This window comes from Ochotona princeps, chromosome 6 (genome assembly GCF_030435755.1).
Source record: "Ochotona princeps isolate mOchPri1 chromosome 6, mOchPri1.hap1, whole genome shotgun sequence".
Taxonomy (NCBI): Eukaryota; Metazoa; Chordata; class Mammalia; order Lagomorpha; family Ochotonidae; genus Ochotona; species Ochotona princeps.
This window is the reverse complement of record NC_080837.1, coordinates 29,843,228-29,864,643: the sequence shown is the minus strand read 5'-3', so window position 1 is coordinate 29,864,643 and position 21,416 is coordinate 29,843,228. Positions and strand designations below refer to the sequence as shown.

Sequence of the window (21,416 nt, the reverse complement as noted above, 5' to 3'; positions counted from 1 at the left end):
GGGAAAACAACTTTTCAGACCACAAGCGGAGGTAGATACAGTATTGTAATTGTACAATTTAGATTCTAAGGAGAAAAATAATCCTGACTCTTCAGGGAGAAATTATCTCTAAACCATAAAGTGAAAACCAAGAAGAAAAGAAACTATGTGCACAGAGTACTTGCTTCAAAAAAAGGAAGTGGCCAAAAGGCATTTGCACAACTCAGGAAGTATGTGAAGTACCCTGTTTATGCAAAGATCCCAAAAGAATGCATGTATGGGGCAAATGGAAGCGGAGATTGGGCGTCTGGCGCCTCACTGATGCCCTGCGCAACCACAGCTCCTGAGCCTTAACAGAAGGCTGCCTCTGCAGGAGCCTCATCCTTAGGACTGCCAGGGATAGGGGGAGGATGGAGGGAGGATGGAGTTCCTTGATGCACATGGCCAAGCAAGTCAACCACAGCCGGCCATCTACAAACAGGGGCTGCAATCCTCAGCCCCTCATGCCAGCGCCATATCACAGTAACAATCCCCTGAGCCTTTGCTCCCAGCCATGAGCAACAAAAACATTGTAAGGCAGGAAACCACAGTGCAAGCCTTTCCTTCAACATTCATCCATCATTCGGCTTGTAGCTGTTGAACCTCCTATGTGGCAGGTAATATATTGTTTAGCCAGGGTTACAGATATGGAGAGGAAAATGGCCCTTCCCTCCACAGAGCTGCACTGTAGCTGTAGAGGAGAGGCAGGAGTAACTAGACAACAAGCTTGTAAACTGATGATGCAATCCACGAAAGTGATCACTGTTATAGGAAAACCATGACTAACAGAGTTGAAGCACCTTGCTTGACCTTCCACTGCAACACAACCTCAGTATTCCCCCAAAAGTATGGGCACTTGAACCCCACAGCTCAGGCTGCCTAGAAAAATTCTTATGCTACCAGAAGAACTTCCATATGTTTTTCAATTAGGAATATAGACGTTAACTAGTGTTTAATGCATAGGCTGTCTTTACTACAGGGGTGTGTACCTAGAGGACCTAATATATACACATGTGTATACTTGAAGACAGGATATGGATAGTTGCATTTACATACACACACATCCATAGTGAAGACAGCAGGTATATGCACAAGCATATGGGTTTCCTTAGGGAACAACCATTTTTAAAGACTGAACACTGAAAAGGTCCAAGAGTCCAGCCCACGTGTCACCAAGACTCAGGCACAACAAGGCAACTGCACAACTTCCTACTCATTTCTCTGTGCTGTAAAATGATGTCAGTTCTTGGGAACTGTCTCTTTGCAAATGCAAGGCACAATGTTGAGCACCATACACACTTCATCGCAGATGGTCCTCACAAACTCCAGTGAGCTATTATTCCTGCACCATTTTACAGATGAACAATAGGTTTTGAACAGTTGTGAGGGTTCTCCATAGAAGCCACATCTCATGGAGTCCCGTGTTCTCCCAAATGGGCTGTGCTTCCTGGGAAATGGGTCAGAAACAAGGAGTCCCAAAACTGTCTGAATTCACGGGCTCACTGGCCCTCACAGGCCACCCTTGACCCTGGTGGAGAACAATACCACTGTCAACTATACAGTGCAACAAAGAGCTCAAGTTAATTCAATCAGCTGGAGCAGTCACTTCCAGTGATTTCAATCTAGGGAGAACACTGTCACCTTGTCAAGGGAGCTCATTTCCCATCTAGACCTTGGGCACACATACAGCGCCAAGGAGAGCATCCTGGACACCATCTTCTGACACAGCAACTCCATGCCACAGTGTCATTGACCTTCTTCTCTCTTCCCACCCCCATGCCTTGGTTTAGTGTTCCAGTGCCTGAAAGACTGTTCTAGAGCTAATAAATGGCCTAGTGAATAGTGATTAATCTACAAAGAACTCATTTTGGATAATTATCAGGGGAACAAATTGAATTTCCCTCTGAGATTAATTTAATCACACTAATTTCTTTTTTCTCCAGGGTGTTTAGATGCTTACAACATTTAAGATAGTTCCAAACAAACTGTTAACTTTTCTTTGGTGAAATGAATGTGTGTGAGAATACTTCCTGCAGAGAAGAGGAAAGCATGGAAAACAGAAGCAAGCTAAGGGTGGCTTCAGTGGACTCTCAGGGGAGTTTCACCTGATCTGTTTACCTCCTATTTCTGTTTTGCTGGAGCTCCTGTCCATGCCTTACCCCAGCAGCCGCAGTGTCGGCCAGGGCGCAGGCCTCGGCCTCTCTCAGTGCAGGCCTGCGAGAACTTCTGTGAGCATAGGGCCATTTCTTTGAGCTGATGAGAGGGTTGGCTTGCCCAGGCCTGTTCCCTGAATTACAAACAGTCTGGGGACAACTCAGTGCACATGAGCTGCTTGTCTTATTCGGACTGAAACCGAGATCATATTCATATCACTGTGCAATGTGGGAAGCTGGCCAAATTTCAAACAGGACCTCAGTGCTGATGGCAATTACAAAGGCACAATTAGGAAGGGCACCCAAAAGGTGTATTTCCCCAAAGACCAGGGTGTTATCATCACACGCTATGAAAGGCTCAGCCTTCCCAGAGCTCTAGCTCTCACACTGAAGTTCCACACAAAGATCACTTTAGGGAGAGCTGAGCAATTCTCCCCTGAGCCCCCAGGGATGAGATGGAAAGTTCAAGTAGCTATGGGGATCCACTCCTAAATGGTGCTGGGAAACTAGCAGCCCTCTGCCACCTAAGGAAGTGGCCGCCTACGTTCTAGATTTTGCTGGTTTCCACCCCCTTGGCAGTCAGGGTTAGGTACAAATCCAAATTTAGACAAACTCATAACACCTGAGTTTCCATTCGCAATCTGTTGTGTGGCTTTTGTTTTAGAGTAGAGGTTCGGACAGAAAGAGACTAAAGGACAGTTGGCAAATAGGAAAGAAAAATTCTCTACATATGGTGAGGAGGACAGGGAGAAGACGACTTCAAAAAGAATCAGCTATCATGTAGATTAACTGTAATACAGACTATCATATCCAGATGTGAGAACGCAGTGCAGTATGCATCCCTACTTCCATATCAAAGATGAACTCCCAATAAAACTGTTAAATATAACTTGACAATGGAATGTTCAGCTCTGCCATTGTCCATACCTACAATACCAGGACACATTCAAATGGCAGAATGGCAGATTTGTGAATGTTCATGAAGGACTATGCATTGTGATAATATAAGGGAAGTCAGTGGTGGGGAGGGAACTCTGGGATGGGGTTGGGGGAGGAGGGCAGATACCAGAGCCTATGGAACTGTAGCATAAGATTTTTTAAAAATTCCCTGTCATTGAAATACAACAATAACATGAATAAAGCACTGATCTTTTTTGTGATCACACTAGGCACAAAAGGTTTGATGAATTTTCAATTTTGTAAGCTGTGTTTCAGATCATTCAAATTAGACTACCTAAATTTGCTTTGGGAACTAGCAGGGGGATGCTCTGGTGACACAGGTGAAAAACAGTTGTCTTCTGTAGGAGTCAACATGGAGATCCAACAATATGCCCAGCAGATCAAGAGCACTTCAGGCTTAACAAAGAAAAAGTCACAGTGGCTTCAAGTATGAATCTCCCATCAAACCTCCTTAGGACAGATGCTCAATGTCATATTTGCAACCGTGCTTCCTGCAGAAGCAATTCTAAGCTTTAGACTCAAGTCAGGTAAGAGTGGGTTAATGCATCTAATGTTTGAGGAGCCATCATGGGAACCAGCCAAAAAATAACAGTGTTTAAAGTTGACATGAAACAAAGCAGATCAAATCCTTTCTCCTGCTTCATGAATAAATGACTCTTAAGTATAATTCCCAACCTTTCCCATCATCTCATCTCACTTCTTTCAATTTCCTCTTCCACATACTTCCTCCTGATTCAGTCCAACTAGGCAAGAGTTTCAAACAAAATACACCCAGAACTCTGTGTAAGGGTCAGTTTTCATGAAAAAGATTACTTAGCACAAATCCCAGAAAGCCCCACCTATGCCTATAGGTTCAAGCCCCGAGACCCATTTGATAACCAGCAGATCACAGAACTGAATCAATGAGACATAAAAACGCTGTGATGTTTCATCCCGAATTAGGCTAGGAACTTGGTGTCCTTTCTAATCAGCAGAAGATATTATCCTAAACTTCTCCTTCAACCTTTTAAGAAAAATACAGTGGATAAACAGAATTTTTTAAAGATCAAATTATATGTAACGCATTTCCAATTTAATTTCTGGGAAATAAAAACATCAGCTCAAGCAAGAAGTTGTACAAAAAGAAACAAAGAAACTTCCTAGATCAGTTTGAAAGTGAGGGTTCTTGGCTTTTGGAGTAGCCAAGAGATTCTTCAAACCACAACAACAATTCTTGGTGCACTGCAAATCGGTAAGCATTCAAACCACAGACAATTTTACCTTATATCAACAAAATGTGGTGTTTTGCCACAATTTTATAAGATAATTATTAACTCCAAGAAAAGAAATTCATTTATGTTTAGCAAATTGTATTCCTTACTCAGATATAATAAAAAATGTTCAGTATTAGTCTAAGACTACTCATTTTTATACTTAATTTTGTAAGGTCTTTTTATAAGTTTGTTGATGCATGTGGAACAGCAAAATCTCAAGTGAATAGCAAGCTTGTAAGGAGCTGTGATCTCAGACTTTGTTAAGCTCTTAAGCATTTAACAAAGTGATAAACATGTTATAATAACCACATACATGGTTGATTAGCCCAACTAAAAAAAAATACAAAACATGAGAGGAAAATAATTCCATTTATTAAGGGAAAAAATCATATGAGCTAATATCATCGTTCATAATTCAAAACACATTCCAATGATTTCCAGTACACATCTTAGGGAAGAATTATTACCAAAGAAAGATAAGAATAAATACAAAATTTTCATATTCCAGCATAACTTGCAGTTTCTTGATTTCCTCATATCATAGTAAACAGGAGCTAGAAAAATCAAATATTCCTTTAGCTGATTTTATCAACTGCTTTATCTGCTATATACTACGAAGAATTCAAACCACTTGCGCATTTAACCTTAAAAACGCCTTCCTTAGGACAATGGCATTTTTGTGATATCTAGCTTATAAAAATGTTCAAAATATCAAACATGAGACTAAGAGGTTTGTAAGAATTACAAAAACATGGGCCTGGCACAATAGCGTAGCGGCTAAAGTCCTCACCTTGAACACGCCCCGGGATCCCATAGGGTCGTCGGTTCTAATCCCAGCCAATGTGCTTCCCATCCAGCTCCCTGCTTGTGGCCTGGGAAAGCAGTCAAGGAAGACCAAAGATTTGGGACCCTGCACCTGCGTGGGAGACCTGGAAAAAGCTCCTGCCTCCTGGCTTCAGATTGGCTCAACTCCAGGCATTACAGTCACTTGGGGAGTGAACCATCAGATGGAAGATCTTCCTTTCTGTCTCTCCTCCTCCCTGTATATCTGACTTTCCAAATAAAAATAAATAAATCTTAAAAAAAAGAAAAAGAATTACAAAAACATGCCAGGTAAAAAAAATCTTCAAAGTTCAACTATTCATTCTTTCTGCTTTCATATAGAAATCATCTAAACCAGCACTATAGTCAATGGGTTTCTTTTTTAAAGAATGTCTACCGATTACAACAGCAACAATAAAGTACAAATGAAAATTGAGTTAGGAGCAAAGACAATTAGCTATAGAAACTGGTACCAGTTAAGTAAGCGAGATGTAATGATTATGTAGTCAATAATGGTATTACCTATATTGCTATTATATTGTCATTATGTAGTCAAAGCTGCCCTTCACCTGAGCAAAGTGGTTTTAAATGCCTTGACTATTCCCAGAATTTCTGCTTTAACTGCCCCACTGGTTTAGATATCAAGGAAAATGTACCAGACATGCTCAGTAAGTCCATATATGACACAATGAAAGGAAAAATTAAATGTCTGTTATGGCCCAAGTTCTATGACAAGATACAGACATCACCGTGATACAGTCCTCATCAACAATGAAAATTGAGTAAAGATGAGATTAACAGGAGTCAACGACTATAAAAAATCTAACTGATCAAATAACTTTCACAATGTTGTGTTTCACTTTTGAGCAACCAACTTCAAGAGGTAACAGAACATCTTAAACTCTTTGGGGAGGGAATGCATGATTAGGTGATTCTCGAGGAAATTAGTCTATTCAATATCCTGTTCAATGTTTTAAATACAAGCATCCTAATTGTCCTGTGAAACAGGACATTTGTTCTGCTTTTGTTTCTGAAAAAGCTAACACCAACAGGTAACAAAGTAGGAGAACATACGTTTGACTTAACTGACGAACAACATATCTAACTGTCCTCCGCTTAGAAAAAAAGGGATGTAACTTCCCCTCCTCCAGAGGCCTCTGGAAAATTCACTGATGGCTACTCAGAAATTAGTATTGAGGGCTGAATGGGAAAGCTTTAAAAAAATTTTTGCTGCTGAGATGCTACATGGGCATAAGCTAACTTCCTTACAGACACGTGACTCTTCTTATACAAGGCAACCTTTCTTCCCTGCTCTGTTGGACAGTAGAGCAGAGAAATGTCACCATCGATAGCATGTCCATAAGTACCTAACACTCTACTACTGTGTCTCTGATACCTAGCAAGCTTAATAACTAGGGAGGACATATAATATCCAAACAGGGCTGCTGAACACATCAATGGAGGGGCAGCAGGAGCTTAGAGACTCAGCTCATCAATCACAAGTGAAATGTGATAATCTCAAAAATCATTGTTTCACAATTCAAGGCTGAATACAGTTGAAAGTTGTAATTACACCCACCCAACTGTAGTTACACTCAACTGCAGTTACACTCAACACACTTGCAATGAGCCCTAATCAACTCCTGTACCATTTTTGAAGTGTCTTCAAGCTTATGTCTAATGAGCTTACTTCTCTAAGAAAGTTGTATACTGTAAACCTAATTGCTATGATGACATCTTTCTCAGAAAGTCTTCTTATCAGAAAGAAAAGATATGGGTATATTAATTGGCCTGATTAACCCTTCCATACTATATATTTTAAAACATACCTTAAATATTGATTATTTTTTTAAAACCACATAGATGGCAAGATAAAAAAATGCAAGAATATGAACTCTGCTTTGAGATTGAGACATGAATAGTACACATAAATCTGAGACATTTTTACATGAATAACTTGAGCATTCAGTGAACTATAAACTGTAAAACATGATAGTTACCATCTTTTAGCAATAGGATTCACAGAATCATTTGGTACAGTCTAAAAAAAAACAAAAACCACTTCGAGACTGTTGGGTTTGATGGGTTTGTTAACCTCTCAGTTATTACTGAACTTGTCAACTGCGTTCACACAGTTGATTTATGGATTACTTTCATAAAACATCCGTCAACAAAGAAAACTGCATTTGCAGCTCTCTCTCCACAAGGGAAGTCACATTTTTTCTTGCCCTTTTGATTTCTCAGCTTAATTTTGCTATAGACAAGGTAGAACAAATCTCCAAAACTCTATCATAGAAATGGCTTGTTTTAATTCTGCATGTTGGTTGCCTGCCTTTTCTGTTTCCTATCACTGTGATGCATAAAATAAATCAAATCACATCTGTACATTTTTTCCTAAAATTTACTTTAAAAAGCAGATAGAATAATGGGAACTTGCTTCTGAGAATACTGAAATCATCTCAAATCCTCAAACCTTCAACAGGCAAATAACAAACATCTCTGAGTGGTAGAGTTTAACTGGTTTCCTTAAATAATGTGATGTGCCACTTCAAAACATTTAACACTTAGGAACAGAATTCAGAGGCTAGAAAATGAAAACAGACCAACTAAACAAAGGAAACAAATCAGATAAGTGCTTAGCCAAATGATAATACTAAATAAAATATCCAAAAGATAAAATTATGCTTCAGTTCAAGAAAATATAGTTGAGGGATGTCAAAACATATCTTTTCTGTGACAATTGCTAAAGGAAAAAAAGCCCTCTGTCACATAGAACTTGAGCAACAGACAGATATTTATAGCAGACAGAAGTCATTTTCAGTTTTCAATAAAAAGCCAGTGTTGCCATGGCAATGCCTCAATACAAGAAAGCAACAGCAAACAGAAACCCATACCAAAGGCAAGTTACTGGCACTTCCTGTGACTAACTCCAGCTTGCCACACTGCTTGTCATCTGTGCTCTTTGGTTAGCAAGTAGCAGAGTAAAGGCCTGTTGGGGAGAAGTTTCAGCCTCACATTTCCTGGCTGGCTGGGATGCACCCTGTCATATTATCCAAAGAGCCTCTCAGAGAGTAGAGGGTTTCACTCTCCCATATTTTCTGTGTATCTAAAAAAAAAAAAAAAGCTGAAAAGATTGCTTGAAAAGATTGATTTAAAGATGCATCTCTTTTATATTCTTTCTCTTCGTTTTATCAAAAAGTTTCAACAGACTATTCCAATACCATCTTCGTGCAGTTTGTTGAGGGGTGAGAGAAAGAGGATTTGGTCCCTGACTTTCAGACCTCAACCTCAGTAAGTCAAGATTAAAACCTCTTCTAGATGTCTTCAAGTTACTTTCTTCTGTTTTAAAAAGTGTTTCCTAACCTCTTGGACATCTACCATTAAACCAGGTTGACCATGCTCTGTTTCCAAGGGGTCCCCCTCCCGGAGTATTTCATTTCACTGATGCCTCTGTGGTCCCCCATCTTGGCAATTCTGGATTCCTCTTGTAATTCCCTCCCTCCCTCCTAGCTGGCTTTGAGTCTCCATACTCACCTGCCACAGCCCAGCCATCATTCCTTAAGTTTCATTTTTTCTCCTAGCTTTAATTCTCTCCTTTCAAATGATATTCCTAAATCTGCAACTCAGCACACCAACTTCTCTGTTCCATATGAATCTTTCCATTTGAGTACCTCCTCTATTTAATATGAAAGGTTAACAAAATTCTTTTTTACTTGAGATATCACAGCTCATGTCTATTAGCTCCTATTCAAACTCATTTTTTAAATAACCTGATCCCATATACCTGAGTCATAATTTTCCATGATACATACCTCACTTCATTGGTGGCTAACATTCCTAACAAATGAACAAAGCTGGGATAATTTCTATTTGCTCTGACAAAATTTCCCCAAACACTTCCACTCTATATTGAGTTCTTCTTTCCCTAACATTTACAGGATATGTGTTAAATTGGAACCTAGCATTGTCATTTCATTATTACTTTCTATTAGATTTGCTGTAGTGTGCGGGTCTTCTGTTCCTGAGTATATTATATGTGCCCTTGAACTTGGAAAGCATAATTGACAATCCCTTCTTTTAATATCTTCAATTGCACTCAATACATTTTTGGTTCAAGCAGTTAGGTCCTTCCAGCACATGCTTTGAGACCAACCTAAAATACCCTGCCTACACCAACTTCCCTTGTTTCAATCCCTTTGAGTTTTTACTCTTTTTGTACATTGCCCCAAATCTTAACATATATGCCTCTATGTAGAAAGCGGATGCATTATAAATATTCAATTTTAAAAATTGAATTTAAAAAGGGAAGAATCATCATCTATCCTCCACACACACAACATGATCATCACATTTTACTGTCAGGAAAGTCTTCTCCCAGAAAAACAGATGCCTCATTATAATATAAACTTAAGGAGATCCTGAGAACCCACAGAAATTCAGTGACCATATAAGCACACAAGTGAACTTACCACCCTGACTTGATCACACCAAGTGTACATTAACTGAAACTGCATACTACCCCACAAGTTTGCTTATGATGTATCAACTGATACAATATAGTAATATTTTAAAGAATTAAGTTTTTATGATATTCCAACTATAATGAATACATCTAAAATATTTAGTGATTTGAAAGGAACAAAAAGAATTATGGAGGACCATATTTTTCTACTCCATTCTTAACCATGTAGATTCTGAGTTGAAAGAGAAGTGACTGTGCAAACATCAAGATGCCTGTTTAAATGAGTGGGAAGAAAATAAATGGTGTTCATGCTGAAGGGACATTTCGAGGTGTCATGGCACTGACTGCTGGGAGTCTGAGCCATGTTTGTCACACTGAACCAGCAGTTTTTGGAAAATCCAAACAGACATTATTCTCCCAATCACAAAAACCATCAGAGCAGCAATAGGTTCCATATACTGACCATTATTTTAATACATCAGTTTAAGACTAAGAACAGAAAATAAATCACTACTTCTAGATGTGAGACTTTCTTTACAAGCCATAAAACTCTACAGTTAACACATTGTATAAGCCTGTGAACACCCTCAGAAAGATCAATCACCCAACTCAGGAAGAAAATCCTTTTGAAATCTGCCAACCACCTTTGTGCATGAAATACATCCAGATAAAATTTATTAAGTGCTGCATTTTATGAGTCAGGATAACTTTCACACCACTCAAATGAGTTCGTCTCCCTTCCCACATCCTATTAAAGTTCAAGAGAAATGAAAAGAGCATCAGAGAAAAAGAGAGAAATGAGAACAAATGAAAAGCAATGAGTTCCAGAATCATGTCTTTCTTTTAAAGTCCGAAAATAGCCATAATTAACACTTTTTTCTGACAGTTTTTGACATCAACAGTTTTTACTATCTCTACCATTTATATTGGCCTCTTTTAACAGGGATAATGAGTGTGGCTACTTGGCTCATTCTCACAATGTTTCTAACATTTTTTAGCCTTCACAAGGTTTCATATAACTCTTCTCATTAGTTCTAGTATTCCTGTTATTAACCAAGAAAGCTTTGGATGTCCTTCTAAGGAGAATAATCATTCCAGTACTGTGGGTCTCCTTCGGTTCTCCGCCGCCATTTTCTTCTACATATCTTGGCAGTCCAAATCCCTCTGAAAATTGTTATTCCCTTTCCAGTTCTCACAATACCAATCTGCTTTACCAATGCTAACCTCATCTTTTGGTTTAAATCTGTTATCTCTCAAGAATGTTTCTGCACAGCCTAATAAGTTGTAACTTCTCAGCTTTACAGTGTATTACTAAATTAAGATTCTCCAGTTACTGAGTTATTTTTCTTCAGTCTCCAAAGGAAAAACTTGGCTTGACCAGGTTTAATGTTTGTAGAGTTGGCACCACTTATCTGTACATTTTTTCTCTGAATTCCTGTTTATAAATGCAAGATAAGATTTAACTTTATTCTAAGCCTCACATTATGAAATTTTATAGCTCCTGTTCATATCTTTGTCTTTAGACAGTAACTCAGCCAATAGCGATCTAGAGAAGACAAGCAAACTGAGAGGGAAAGATTTATTATTATTTATTCTTATTTTTTTGTTTTATTTATATCTTATTTTCTTTTTCCAGAACTATTCCAAAAAAGTAGCAATATGCAATAAAAAAAAACCTTGGGCTTTAGAATATGGACAACATAGCAACTTAAATTAGGATCTAGCCATGTAAAAGAAGTCACTAAGTGGAGTTCCATCTGCTTCACCCTTTCTGGGTTTTGTGAAATGTGAGCAAAGCACATAGTTCACAGGCAGATTCACAGCTGGATGAATGAGGTCATTGTCTGCAACCCTGAGCGCATCACTGAAGTCAGATCTCTATGCCTTAATGCTTTCACAAATAAAAGCTACTTCATAGAAGTTGCATAAAGTTAATACACTAGAGTGTCTAGAGCTACACCCTTTATATGATAAAGACTATGGATGTTAAGCTATCATTAACAAAAAACAAAAACTTAATACATAAACATGTATCTGTCAATATATTTGCTAATATTGTAGGAAAGTTTTCTGAACTTTAATTGCTTTACATAAAGTAATAAATATCTCATTGAGTTATTACTATTTCAGTGTATCATATCTGGTAAAGACTCTCATGCTTTGAATTCTCTTGCTTTACATGCAATCTCTTTCACTGCACAATTCACATGAATTTTTCCATCACTTTCACAACTCCAGCCTCACAGGTTTGTTGTTTTATTTTCTGCTACAAAAACTAGGTTTAGTCAATTTCCCAATGTTTTCTTAGAATAGTTATCACTGACACCTTACTTTGTCAAATGTTTTACAGAGATTTTAAACCCTATTGAGTGGTCACAGAAGGTGGTGAAGAACTCGCATTTACTTTTAACATATTGGTTACTCATTACTATGTCAATTAATTCCATAATGATGTAAATTTTTGCTGATGGTATGTTGGAGCTTTTAATTGATCGGGATGATACTCTGCTGGCTCTGTCTTCAGACCAGAGAGGGTATACCTAAGAAGCCGTTGAACTTGACTGGACAATAAGATGCTGGACTCTATGTTTGGTATACGCTTGCAATGGGGGAATCTCAACTGAACTTGAACTGTGGTTATGCAACAAGGTGGAGGAATCCACCATGGTGGGAGGGTTTGGGGAGGGGTGGGGAGAATCCAAGTACCTATGAAACTGTGTCACATAATACAATGTAATTAATGAATTAAAAATAATAAAAATAAATAAAATAAAAAAATAAATAAACCCTATTGAGTACTTGCCCATAGGCATATTCAATTTAAGTTAAAAGGCGGGGGGACATCTGGGAAGTGAACCTATAAATAGAAGAACTGTCTCTCCTCTCTCTGGATGATTCTGACTTTCCAGATAAATAAATCTTTTCTTAAAAAAGAAATTAACCAGAAGAAAACAAAGGCTTAGCACCAGACCTGGCACACATTTAGCATGTGATATTGGTCTTCCTAGTCTCAAATATCTTACGTAAAGTATCTAATTTGATCCATTAGAAATAATCCTTCAAGGGAAATTTCCCCATTTAATGGATGAGATGACTGACCCTCAGAAACAAGCAGATCAAGATCAGTCACAAGTTAGCAAGAAGACAGAAAGGACCATTCCATCATTTATCTTATCCAAAACCACGACATCTAAGTGGCTTTCACTTTTTTCTTTTTTTGGCTATTAAATTTTGGCTTATTCCTATCTCCTTTTCAGTTTTTTTGGTGGGAACATTACTCCTCTCCTTGTTATGAACATTCTGGGTGGACTCTGTTGGAGTCTAAGTCCATTTCTGTTCAGGGTAACAGCCTTTAAAGCTGGGCAATACTGAGCTGAACTCCCCAGGCTGCTATTTTTTTCCTAAAAGGATATTCCATTTAAGAAGTAGTTTTAAAAAATTAAAAATCTTAAAATCAGATCACCATAGGTTCAAATTCCTTCTGTGCATAGACTAGCACATGGGGCCAATATGTTCTTACTTTGCTCTTTATAATAATTATGTGAAACTATGTTTCTAATACCCCATTTGAAGCTGAGCAGACTGAGGTCAACAGGCTCCAGAGCTCACAGCGATGCCAGTCACCTCAGTCAAGAGTTCCTGAATCAAAGTAATACCAGCTGGACATAGGGAGGGATCCATGCTCCTTTTAGGAACTGGCAAGAGCAGACTTCCCCTGAGCCACCTCAGGAGTCAGGAGAGCAGGGATGCCCACCATGGAAACTTACCCTTCTCAACTTTAGTTGCTATTTATAGTTTTCTGGTCCATGATGGATTTTGACTTTCCCTTGGCCTGGTTTTCCTCAAACACCAGGCTGCTTGCCTTGTCAACTGGCTATGGCCATAGGATACTGTTCTACTGCCTCACTGTTACTAGGATATCCAACAGCAGCCGCAGCCACCAAAGGCATGCTGTGTGCCCTCATTCGATATCAAGAAAGCTCCAGAGAAAGCCACCTCTGAATCATTAGCATATCATCGATTGTAAAAGAAAGACTCAAGGCAATCATGGCACATTAACATCTATTTAATCTGAGTGGTGGTCATGCAAGTACATTATTTCCCAGGCTGCTCTGTAAATTTGAAACATCTTGTAGACCAAGTAAAAAGTAAGTAGAAAAACATGGCATCATCTTGTAAAATGCAAGTAAAAATAGGGTTGTTCTTGTGGAATTGCTTTTCACAGAATGAAAATGCTTAGTACACATTGGAAAGTGAGTAAATGCAGCCAAGCATCCAACTGCGCAATTACTCCATAGATTAGTTTTCACAATGCCAAGGACATAAATAGACACACAGTGCTGTTAGGACTTGATATTTGATGTTCAGGATTTCCAGAATCTTTCTCTGTAATTGGGGAACCAGCTGCAGGATGATTGGGAAAGCAGGGGGACCAAGTCTAGTGGTGACCAACAGGTCTAAATCAATGCAGGTCAGGAGGCCACACGAAGCGACCTCCCCATCACATGAAGACTCAGCCCTCCCTCTCAGGTGACCAGGACATCCCTTCCCCGCAGGGCAGCTTTGCTTTAACTAAGTTTACAAGACTGAAGAATAAAACAGAGCACCAATAAATTGTTTTACAATGAGAAATCCAGCATATGAAAAGTATAATTGCTGCCTGTAGGGAAACCTACATGGAAAATAAAATTATAATCATAAGCTGGTATGGTTGACATAACATGAGAAAAGAGCTATTAGCTACAGTTGAATGTTTAATACTATAAGGGTAACTTATTCAATGCATCCATCCCCAGATACTCATTAAAAGAACAGGATATTTTTTAAAATTCAGTAGGTAAACATCTTTCTCCTCTAGCCAGTACCTGAATGGACACTGCCAATGTATGCCACATGACTAACCACAATTCTACGCTTTAATGGCCATCCTGCCTTTCATTAAATGTGATGACATACAGTCTTACTCTAGGACTGACAGAGCATGTCATCTACAAAAGCAATTCAATTACTCCTTCAGAGCTTATACAAGACGTTATAGCAACTTAAGTCATAAAACGATAAGGACTTACGTTGTAATTCATGAGGTTCTTCACCAATGTATCCCAAGTTACTTAAACTGTACCAGTCATTTAGTAGACACTCAATAAATATTTCTCATATAAATGAAGAAAACCTTCATTTTAAAATGAGTGCTGTGGTACCGCAAGTGAGGCAATCACCTGCAGGGCTAGTATCTCATATGGGCACCCAGTTAAGGCCCAGCTGCTCCACTTCTTATCCAGCTCCCTTCTAACATGCCTGGAAAAGCAGTGGAGAAAGGCCCAGATGCTTGTGCCTCTGCACCCAATGTAGGAGAGGAAGCCCCTGGCTTCTGGCTTGAGCCTGACTCAGTTCTGGACAGCGTGGACAATTGGGGAATGAACCAGAAGATGGAAGATCTCTCTCCTTCTCCCTCTGCCTCTCTCAATGTTAACTCTGCCTTTCAAATAAATATTTTAAAAAGAAAAATTCAGCACAAACTTAAAATCCCCACTTTTTAATCATGCTCACTCATTTTGTCAATGTAACAATTCCAATCTAATAGCCAGAAAATTTACCCTGCACATACTTTCCTGCATTCAGATGGAACTGCTTATAGAAAAATCCACATTCTTATACACCACTGGTAGTCATGTAAATTAGTGAAGCCACTGAGGAGAGCATTTTCTTTAAAAACTAGAAACAGATCAGCCATATCATCCTATAATCACACTACTGGGTATACATTCCAAGGCAGGAATTCATTGTACCGAAGAGATACTTTCTCAGTCAGGTATGTTAACAGCACTGTTCACAACAGTCAAAATATGAACTCAAACATGTTCATCATCAGATAAACAGATTCAACTGTTATATATGTGTGTGTATATATGCATGAAACATATATGTATGATATACATGTGTGATGTTATATATACCCAATGAAACAGTATTTGTCAATTTAAATTAAATGTCATTTGCAGCAAAATAATTGGAACTGGAAGACACCATGTTGAGGAAAATATATCAGACACAGGAGGTTATCACATGTTCTCCCTTATATACAGGACTAAAATTAAAAATTCATAAGTATCAGTTTTGCCGAAAATATGGTTTTGACAAATTACTGCAGCTTTAATGTAGTAATAGTAATAGCAGTACTTTAGGAAGACAGTAGGTTACTATACTTTTAATGATTTTGTGACTGTTTTAAAACTTATATAAATGGGACCAGCATGATAGCTCAGCATCTAAATCCTTGTCTTGTAATTGCTAGGATCCCACGTGAGCACTGGTTCATGTCCCAGCTGCCCCACTTCCCATCCAGCTCCCTGCTTGTGGCCTAGGAAAGCAGTACAGAATGGCCCAAAGCCTTGGGACCCTGCACCCATGCAGGAAATCCAGAAGAGGCTCCTGGCTCCAGCTCAGCTCAGCTCCAGCCATTGTGGCCCCTTGGGGAGAGAAGTAGCACATGGAAAATCTTTGTCTCTCCTCCCTGTAAATCTGCCTTTCCAATAACAATAAATACATGTCTTTTAAAAATTTTATATAAGTGAAGTTAAGTGCTTTTCATTAGATTTATAGTCCTTGCCTGTTTTTCTACTGAACCATGGTTTGTTTGTTCAAAGTAAACTTTTTTTTTTTGCAGAATCAATAAGTCATGGAGTGACCTATTGAGTCTTTATTCCCTCAAGTCATTCACTAATTATGAATTGAGTAACCATTACGTGCTGGTAGCTTTTCTTTTTTTATTATTAATTACATTGAATTATGTGACACATTTTTATAGGTACTGGGATTCCCCCAAACCCTCTCCCCATGGTGGATTCCTCCACCTTGTTGCATTAACATGAGACAGTTGAATAGTAATCTATAGACATTTTCAGGTGTATAGAACTGGTTGTATATAAACTAAAATTGAAATGTCAATGAAGAAGTCACGGGATGTGGTAGAGAACTTGCGGGTTTTTTTTAACATATTGGGTACTCAATACTATGTCAACTAACTCCATAACGTTATAAATTGTTGCTGATGTTATGTTGGGGCTTTTAATTGATTGAGATGATACTCTGCCGGCTCTAACTTCAAACCAGAGATGGTCTCCCCAAGATGCTGTTGAACTTATCTGGACAATAAGATGCTGGACTCTATGTTTGGTATATGCTTGCATTGAAAGAATCTCAACATAAACTTTTTATTTAGCAAAATCAAAATACCTTTCACTATAAAATAAAAATTTTATCACAAATTTTTAATTTAAAAAACCCAATGTCATTTATCATCAGCCACTAACACCACTTCCAACATAATTATCAGTAAGTCTCATTTTTGTATTATTTCTATGTATTATAGTATCCAAAGAGACACCAAAATTAAGCATCAATTCAAATATTTTATCACCACTCCATGCCAAAAATATACTGAGCCCTTAGTTCAAGAGAGAAATATATATGAAATTAACTATTAAGTCCTGTATTAATAGAAAAATTGGCAGTTTGGTATTAAAAGGGACCAGTAAATACTTAGTGATGGCACAAAGTTCTACAAGGGTTTGAATTCCACTGAAATTACTTAGAGAAAGATGCATCCCAAAATATATAAGCCATGTGTATTTTACTCACAGCGTACTGGAACTTTTCATTATATTCACGGTCATTGGCTTTCACTACTCGTTCCACTTCTAAAGAAATGAAAAATCAGGTATAAAATTAAATTTTATACTTACAAAAATGTATAACACATTAAAGTAACATCAGTTGGTTTACTTTGATTGTTGGACGCTTTCTTTCAAAAATGTGAGGGGTGTTGGCTTTTTCCAGCCTAATGTTGGAACACATATTGGAAAGTCTCAAAATGGAAAGCTGCAATGTTTCTCATTGTCTTTCTGGTGCCAGTCATAAAGAGAAACAGTATGTGTCTCCAATTTCTGTGTCCTTTAAGTTCTGAAGCGACACTTCACAGCAAGTAGTTCCTAAAGAAGGAACTGCTAAACAGCCAGTGTACTTTAGGTAGGCATGTTCACTGCTACAAAGTCATAATACATAATACAGGTAAATAAAACAAGCCAGGCCACTTATTTCACGGTTACAGAACCCTAGGTGGTATTTCTAAACAATCCAGGCTTATCAACAGAATGATCAGGAGATCCACCTTTAATCAGAAGTTGTAATGCAAATACAAGCACTAGTACACACAAATAAAATACACAAAAAACCCCAAGCCCAAAGGTCATGGTAGAGAAGAAATTAAGGTTAGCAAAGGGTGAAAAAAGATAGTACCCTGGGACCATCAGCAGTTTGCTTTATAGTAAGGACAGCAAGCTCCTTTTACTTTTTACTGAAGTGACTAACAGAGTTGTCCAGATGTTTATGATAGAGTGATTAAAAGCTATGGAGAGAAGGGTTGGCACAGTAGGCTAATTTTCCAACCTGTGGCACCAGCATCTCATATGGGCACTTGTCCCTGTCCTGGCAGCTCCACTTCCAATCCAGCTCCCCGATTATGGCCTGACAAAGCAGAATAGGACAACTCATGTTTTTTGGGCCACTGGACACACATGGGAAACCCGAAGAAGCTTCTCACTCCCAGCTTTGTATCAGCTCAGCTCTGTTCGTTGCAGCCAATTGAAGAGTGAACCAGTGATTGTAAGACCTTCTGTCTCTTCCTCTGTAAAATCTGCCTTTCTAATAAAAATGAATCTTAAAAAAAACTATGGGAAGTAAAATCATCACTAAATGTCAAGAATGGACTATCATGATGAGTAGCTTGACCATCTCACCTGAGAGTACTTACACATATAGTTCTCTAACTTGGGAAGTAACAGGCACTAAAGGGCATAGGGAAAGAGGTAAGAATCTGAGTTTAGACAAGGCACAAATCACGACAGAGGATTCCAGGAGGTAGAAAGTAACTTAGAGACATATGTTATGGCTGAAGAAGGAAAATCAAGAAGAAAGTGAAGGGGAGGAAGAGTGGAAGTTAAAGGAAGATGATGAAGATGAAGGAGAGATGAATACATTTTCACAGCCATCCGCCTATGTCAGGCACCATGAATCTTAAGACATCACTAATACTTTGTAAACGTGCAGAAGAAATCTGCATGTCTCTAGTAGCCCACCTAGCCCAACTCCCAAATCTGAAGGTCACCTCTGAGGACTGCTCCCAATACCTGGCACCCTGTCTATAGTTACAGTAGCATCTCCACCATTTGTGGAGTGTTCTAATTGTTTGGTACCTACCTACATGGTTTCCTTGTTGCCTGTATAGGACAGTGACTTCCCTGTGATTTTTTCTCTCTCCAGTCTGACTCACTTAACTATTGATAATATTAAACTAATATCAAGAGCTTCTAACACCTAAATGAGCATGCAATTACTACATATATCTTTGAAATCTGGAAACGACCTTTCAAGCAACCGACCACCTGAAAGAAATGTTCCGAATCCTGGCACAGTGGTATAGCAAGCTAAACCTCCACCTTCAGCACTGGCATCCCATATGGGTGCCTGTTTGCATCCCAGCTGTATCATTCTGATCCAGCTTCTTGCTAATGGCCTGGAAAAGCAATGGAGGATGGCTCACATCTTTGGGCCCCTGCACTCATGGAGGAGACTCAAAGGAAATTCATGGCTTCCAGCTTCTGACCAGCCCAGCTCTGACCATTGTGGCAGTTTAGGGAGTGAATCAGCAGATGGAATATTGGTCTGTCAATCTGTCTTCTTCCTTCCCTTCTCTCTCCATCACTATTTCTCTGGATCTCTCTCTTCCTTTCTTCCCACCATCTCTGTGTGTAATTCTTTCAAGTAAGTTTTAAAAAGCACTATCCTTTCTCGCTTTTGATTCTTCAACAAACAGCAAAAATATCAAAGACCAAAATATTACTTTTGAGGGTAAGGGGACTTAAAAGTTTAAAGGGCAGACAAATTTAAAATTCTATTTTTATTTGACAAAAGAGTAATAGACAGATATTCAGAGATGTATTTCATCCCAAGTGTTGACTCTCCAGATGCCTCCAATGGCTGGGACTGGACCAGACCAAAGCTAAAAACTGGGGACTCCATCCAGGTCTTTCATGTGGGTGGCAGGAACACAGTCACTCTACACCATGTCTTCCTGGATCTGCATTAGTAGGAAATGGGAATCAAGAGCTGGAAGTGGGTATTGAACCCAAGTACTCTAACATATCTCAATACCCACCCATAGATAATTCATTTATCACTACCACAAGCCAGGAATAGTAAAACAACTGAAAAAAAAAGTATTGGGAGGCTAGAGGCAATGGGCTCTTCATCCATGGGACAAAAGGCAAACCTTGCCTGCTAGCATTTTGCATTAAATGTATACATTAATAAGGGAAATCCAAATTAAAACATCAATGAGGTACCACCTAACGCCAGTAAGACTGGCCCACATGAATAAAAGCACCAACAACACTTGTTGGCGAGGTTGCGGGGAAAAGGGAACCCTACTCCACTGCTGGTGGGGCTGCAGGCTGGTACAGCCTCTATGGAAATCAGTATGGAGAACATTCAAACAACTCAAATACAACATACCGTATGACCCGGCAATAGCACTCCTAGGAATATATCCAGAACACTTGTTTTATGAGAAACCAACATGCACTCCTATGTTCATAGCAGCACAATCAGTAATTGCAAAAACATGGAAGCAGCCAAAATGCCCATCAGCAGACGATTGGATAAGAAAGCTATGGTTCATCTACTCCATGGAATACTACTCAGCTATTAAAAAAAACAAAATGCAGTTCTTTGTGGCCAAATGGGCCAAACTGGAAACCATAATGCTAAGGGAAATGAGCCAATCCCAAAAGGTTAAATACCACATGTTTGCCTTAATTTAAGATGATATGATGTTATGTATAACAAGTTATGTTATGAATGTTATATGTTGTGTATAAACCAAAATTGAAATGTCAATGAGGTGGTCACAGAAGGCGGATAAGAAATCGCATTTACTTTTACCATATTGGTTACTCATTACTATGTCAATTAATTCCATAATGATGTAAATTTTTGCTGATGGTATGTTGGAGCTTTTAATTGATCGGGATGATACTCTGCTGGCTCTGTCTTCAGACCAGAGAGGGTATACCTAAGAAGCCGTTGAACTTGACTAGACAATAAGATGCTGGACTCTATGTTTGGTATATGCTTGCAATGGGGGAATCTCAACTGAACTTGAACTGTGGTTATGCAACAAGGTGGAGGAATCCACCATGGTGGGAGGGTTTGGGGAGGGGTGGGGAGAATCCCAGTACCTATGAAACTGTGTCACATAATACAATGTAATTAATGAATTAAAAATAAAATTAAAAAAAAAAACAAAACAAAAAAAATAAATAAATGTATACATTAATTTTTGCTGTTAAAAAAAGTCAGAGATGCTCTTTAACCAGTATACTAATTGATTTACCTTAGAGCATATGCATCCAGATGACAATAATTTTTAAACTTTACACTCGAATGAGTCATAGTTAAAAGCAGCATTCTATAGCTCTGGACCTAGTTTTATGCCCTCTAAACATCAGAGTCTGTTTCCATGAACGTGTTGGAACAATGCTATCCAGCATATCCACTCTACAAAGACTGACACTAGCCTTTTCCCAGAGAGGCCAAACAATGTCTACGGTTGGTCTAGAATTGTCTTCAAGGTATCTAGCTAGCTCTCATCTCAGAAAATCTTAAAGCCATCAGGTGTTCTTGTTGCTT

At 38.7% G+C, this 21,416-nt stretch overlaps 1 protein-coding gene across 1 annotated transcript in view; it reads right to left on the bottom strand.

Moving 5' to 3' along the window:
• The window catches only part of ATP8B4 (ATPase phospholipid transporting 8B4 (putative)), a 254,776-nt gene that overhangs the window by 161,824 nt on the left and 71,536 nt on the right, over positions 1–21,416 (bottom strand). The window contains exon 3 of the mRNA XM_058665877.1: positions 17,310–17,368. Within this exon, the coding sequence (XP_058521860.1) occupies positions 17,310–17,368 (59 nt within the window). The remainder of the gene's footprint in view (positions 1–17,309; positions 17,369–21,416) is intronic.